Consider the following 4,649-nt stretch of genomic DNA (forward strand, 5'->3'; position numbering starts at 1 on the left):
CGCTCCCCCCACCTCAACCAGCCTCCTCACACACACCCACTCATGCCCAAGCCCACTCCGCAGATCCTCCCCACACTCATGCCCCCCCAACACCTCCAAGGCTGAGCCTTGCCTGCGCGCCACTTAAGCTGACAGATCCAGCCTTGCCCCCAGGGAGCTCACGGGCTCAAGATCAACCCCACTGTGGTTGTGCTGTGGAGCCTCTAAGTGGCAGTGGGCCTAAAGGCAGGTTTCCCTGAGGAGGGCACCAGAGTGGAGCCAGCCAGGAGAGGAGGGGTGCAATGGGGCACCCCAGGCAAAGCGAGCCACACCAGGGAAGGCAGGGCCCAGCACGTGGCAGGGCCCAGCACATAGCAGGGCTGAAGTGAAGGGCTGGGTCCCCTTGTAGGCTCAGCTTATAGGCCAAGGCTTTGCTGGGAGGACACTGGGCACCATGACAGATGGGGAGTGCCGTGCCCTCCTGTGTCTCAGGTGGAGCATGAGTTGGGGGCCAGAGTGTGGAAACTGCTGGGGACATTCAGACAAAAAGAGGGGATGGCCCAGGCCAGGGAGAGGCAGAGGGGAGGGGAGGAGGGGCCAGGTGGAGGGAAGTTCCGGGGAGATAGCAGGGCCAGGTGCATGATGAGGTGAGGGCAAGCAGACCCCCAGATTTATGGCTGTGGTGACCAGGACCCTGGGGCCCATTCCCTGGGAGGGGATCCCAGGGGAATGGGCATGTTTGTGGGGAGTTTATTTGGGATTTGGAGCTGAAGCAGCTGCTAGAGAGGCCAGGAGATGGGTCTTAGTTGGGGATGCAGACTTGGGGGTCACAGGGTAGAGAAGAAACCTGGGAGCAAGAGTGAGCAAGAGGGCAAGGGCTGAGCAGCCCACGTTTAAGGGGCAGGCACAGTGAGAACAGCCGGAGGGCTGGGGGTGGGGCTGGACATGGCCGTGGGGAGTTTCGTCGCACACATGCACTTCACCTTGGGGTCTTCCCATGCCCTAGAGCCTCCCTGGCCCTCCTTCCCTCCTTGCCAAGCCCCAAACCTGCCTTCACTCCATGCAGCTTCAGGTAGAAGCAGTCGAGGGGCTTGAGGCCTTCGGGTGTCTTGACGTACTTGGGCTCGCCCAGCATGCCAATGTACACCGTCACCTGGAAGTGGTTCTTCTTCTGGCACACGAAGGCATCGTCGCCCACCGAAAAGTTGAAGCCCTTGTCGGCGTCCACGCGGTAGGTGAGCATCGGTCTGGGGGGCAGGTGAGGGCACTCACCCAAGGCTCCCCATGGTGGGCCCCCATTGTCAGTCCCTCCCACACGTCTGGGTCCCAGAGCAATTTCCTAGCTTGTACCCCTGGATCCTCAAGCCACCAATGGGGCTGCCCCCCCTTCTCAGAAATGGAAACTGAGTCCCCGAGAGGATTCCAGTGCGGTCTGCCAGCTCCTCAGCCACTATCCCTTCCTCTACATGCCAGGGCCATGGGGGAAGGGGGGCAAGACCCTTGAGGCCCACCAGGCGGGAGGGAACTCCTGAGGATGGGACCTGACACCCCCTCACCACACTTGGCTCCATCCCAGAGGCTGCCTGAAGCCCCCTCCCTTACAGAGGTGGGGTGAGAGGCATTGCATCTGCAGAGCCTCACTATGCCTGACAGCTGGTTGCCATGGAAACGGTGGAACCAGGCGCCGGCTCTGCCACAGGCCCAGTGTCTGCCCACCGGCTTGCTCAAGCCCCCAAATGCCCTCATTCTGACTCCCCCTGTCTGCATAGGTAGGGAGAAGGGCACTTCTGGACTCAGCCTCAGTTTGCCCATCTGTTGCTGGGGATAGTGTCCCAAGTCTGGCCCCTTTGGGGGACCTCTAGGTGGCAGTAAAGAGGGCAGTTGTTGGCCTATGGCTTGGCCCACCCTTACCCAGGTCCCCAGGCATAAGCAGTGCCCTGATGGTCACAGGAATGCCTGGTGCCTGCCTGGAGGATGCTGGTCAGGGAGAATGCTTCCAAACTTGTGGGAAGAGGCCTTTGGATGTGGCTAACATCTACAGGAAGGCCAGAGTCACCCTCTTTCTCCCCTGGGGCTCCACCTACCCTGCTTGACCTAGCAACACACCCAGAAAGTGCCTGGACCACCCCGGGGGCCTCAGCTGCCAACTTCCTGGCCTTGTGGCCTGGGGTGGTACAGTTGACCCAAGGAGTATGGAAGTGAGAGTAAGGGGATTCCTCCCCAGGCCATAGGGCTGAACCCCCAGTGACCTGCCCCCACTCTGGCAGGGCTTCATGGGACCCTTCAGCCACCACAGCAGATGGACCCCCGAGCACTGGGGGCTTCTGGCTAAGAATCTCACACAGCTTGGGGTGCCCAACTCCAGGAGGCTGGTCTTGGCCCCTGTTCTCATGAAGTTCCACATCCCAGCCACCTTGCCCATAACTGGCAAGGTCCAAAGTGAGCCAACAGGAGTCACCCTCTCACCCAGCCACTGGCCTTCTGGGGAAGAAAAGGGAGTGGCCCCCACAGAGCTCTTGGCCTGGGACCTGGGAAGTTGAATCCCTGTGGGTGTCAAGGGAGAGTGAGGAATGCCGGGCAGCCTCTGACCCAGCCTTCCCCCACCTCTCCCTCCCTCCCCCTCCAGGGAGGGGTCTGCTGGAAGGCCCTGCCTACACTCAACTTCCAGCTACCTTCCTGGAATGCAGGAGGAGGTGGAGGAGGAGGAGGAGCCAGAAAACACCCAGCTGCCCACTGCTCCTTGGTTCCCACTGGCCCGTCCCTGGCAGACACCACCTTCTTAGGGAGGCCTGGGGCTGGCCTAGGAGTCAGGAACACTGAGCCTGTTGGCTCTTCTGTAAATGGGACCATCTTGTACCCAGTGTGCTCCCAGGCCCTGCTCTACGACCTCAATGGGGTCCCAGGCTGGGGTGTCCCAAGATGGGGTGTCCCAGATCACTCACAACTCCTTGTAGTTGGCATCATACAGTGTCGCCCACTTGTTCTGCTGATGTGGCTGCCACTTGATGGACTGGTAGTTGGGGTCCAGGTAGGAGCCACTGAGGCTGTCGTTGTCCTGCAGGAGACCTGGGGGGAGGGAATACCCATGTGGGCCCTGTGCCCCAGGACCCACTCCCTACCTTGAAGAGTTAGCCAGCCATGTACCTGGTGACGGTGCACCTGGTGGGTGCCAAGGTGGTGTCTGGACCCGGGCGATGCTGAGGGGAAGCGAGCCGGGGCCTGGTGAGAGCGGACCCTGGGGAGGCCAGGGTGGGGATGGGGCTCGAGCGGGGTGTGGGGGCAGGGCTGTCACGGTCCCAGGCTCCTGTTTGATCATTCCATTCAGCATCTGGGCATTGAGGGTGTTGGGGGGTGATTCGGAGTGCTTCCTCTTCTTGGAGGGGTGTGCAGGGAGCCTGGGGGACAGAGGGGTGCACCATGGGGACTGGCTCTCCCCGAGCCCCTCCCAATGGGCAGCACCCACCCCCTCCCCTCTCCACCCTGTTTGAGCGAGCTATGCCCAGCCCAGAGGATATCTTCTGCAGGAAGCCCTAGGCCTTCGCCTCCTCGGTGCTCCCTGGCCACTGTGTGCCCCCCACTGCTCAGTGTTGTCATTCTCTGTTGTCACTCCTGACCATGGACTCGTGGAGGGCAAGAGCCACCCCTGACTTGTCTGCATCTCCGTCACACCCAGCCGGGCACACAGAGTGCTCAACGTCATTTGTGGAATGACTGAGTTGGTCCCTGCCTTCTGGTGTCACCATCAGTGTCACTGTTTACAGCAGGAACTCTACAGAGAGCCCCCTCCACGGTTAGAAAGAGGACCCGGGCCACAAGGGCTGGGGAAGGGGGGCTTCCTGAGGGGTGAGGGGCAGTTTGGGGGGGCTTGCATGGCACCCCTGCTTATTCTAGTTTACAAAGTGTTTGGACAGCAAAATCTTTCCTTGAACTAAATCTTTCATGAATTCTCAATACATCAATAGGTTGGACTCAGAGGGGCGAGCTTGGGTCCAGGTCCAGAGTCGCCTCAGAAACCTGAGGACCCGTGAAGCAGCTGGAAAGTCACTGGTGCCTGGGTAAGAGTACAGCCTGGGCTCAGTCCTGGCTCTGCCCTTCCTACTTCCACGATCTGGGCCAGCCATTTCCCCCTCTCAACCTCCATTTACCTCTCTGTGCCCACCAAATAAGAGAGCTGTGAGCAATAAGCCATGGCTGTAAATCCCCCAGGGAATTGCTGGGAACAGATGTATAAATGTGCCAACCCCCATCTTCCCTGCAGAGTCTCTGCCCTTCCCGGGTCCATCCCCATCCCGGCCTGCATCTTTGGACTGCCGGCTGCTGCCCAGATCCCCCACCCCATATCCCCCCTCGGAAGCGGCTGCCCAGCTCTTACTCAGCTCCATGTTGCTGCAGCAGTTGGTGTAGCATCTGGGACTGCTGGGTGTGGTGGAGGTCGGTGGGCACCAGACCTTGCCCCATGGTGGCATAGGGGGGGATTGGGGGTTCGGCCTTCATGTACAGGTCCCGCTGCAGGACAGGATAGTGAGGTGGGGGCGGAGGGGGGCCTGGCAGGTGGGCTGGAGGTGGGGGCACGTGCTCCAGGCGGGAGGGCACTCCCACGTGGCACAGGGTCTCAGGGGTTATTGTGCGCAGGAGATGGGGGTCTGCAGGAGAAATGGGGGCGGGTGTCA

The 4,649-nt window shown here is 60.9% G+C and overlaps 1 protein-coding gene across 1 annotated transcript in view; it reads right to left on the bottom strand.

The window, feature by feature from the left end:
- Positions 1-4,424, bottom strand: part of MYRF (myelin regulatory factor) — an 18,802-nt gene extending 14,378 nt beyond the window's left edge. Inside the window, exons 1-4 of the mRNA XM_008589396.1 lie at positions 4,352-4,424; positions 3,124-3,374; positions 2,922-3,045; positions 1,031-1,226 (exon numbers count right to left, since the gene is read on the bottom strand). Of these exons, the coding sequence (XP_008587618.1) occupies positions 1,031-1,226; positions 2,922-3,045; positions 3,124-3,374; positions 4,352-4,386 (606 nt within the window). The 5' untranslated portion in view covers positions 4,387-4,424. The remainder of the gene's footprint in view (positions 1-1,030; positions 1,227-2,921; positions 3,046-3,123; positions 3,375-4,351) is intronic.
- Between the last annotated feature and the right edge of the window lie 225 nt (positions 4,425-4,649).

The sequence above is a fragment of the Galeopterus variegatus genome, unplaced genomic scaffold (assembly GCF_000696425.1).
Source record: "Galeopterus variegatus unplaced genomic scaffold, G_variegatus-3.0.2 Scaffold5410, whole genome shotgun sequence".
NCBI classification, from domain to species: Eukaryota; Metazoa; Chordata; class Mammalia; order Dermoptera; family Cynocephalidae; genus Galeopterus; species Galeopterus variegatus.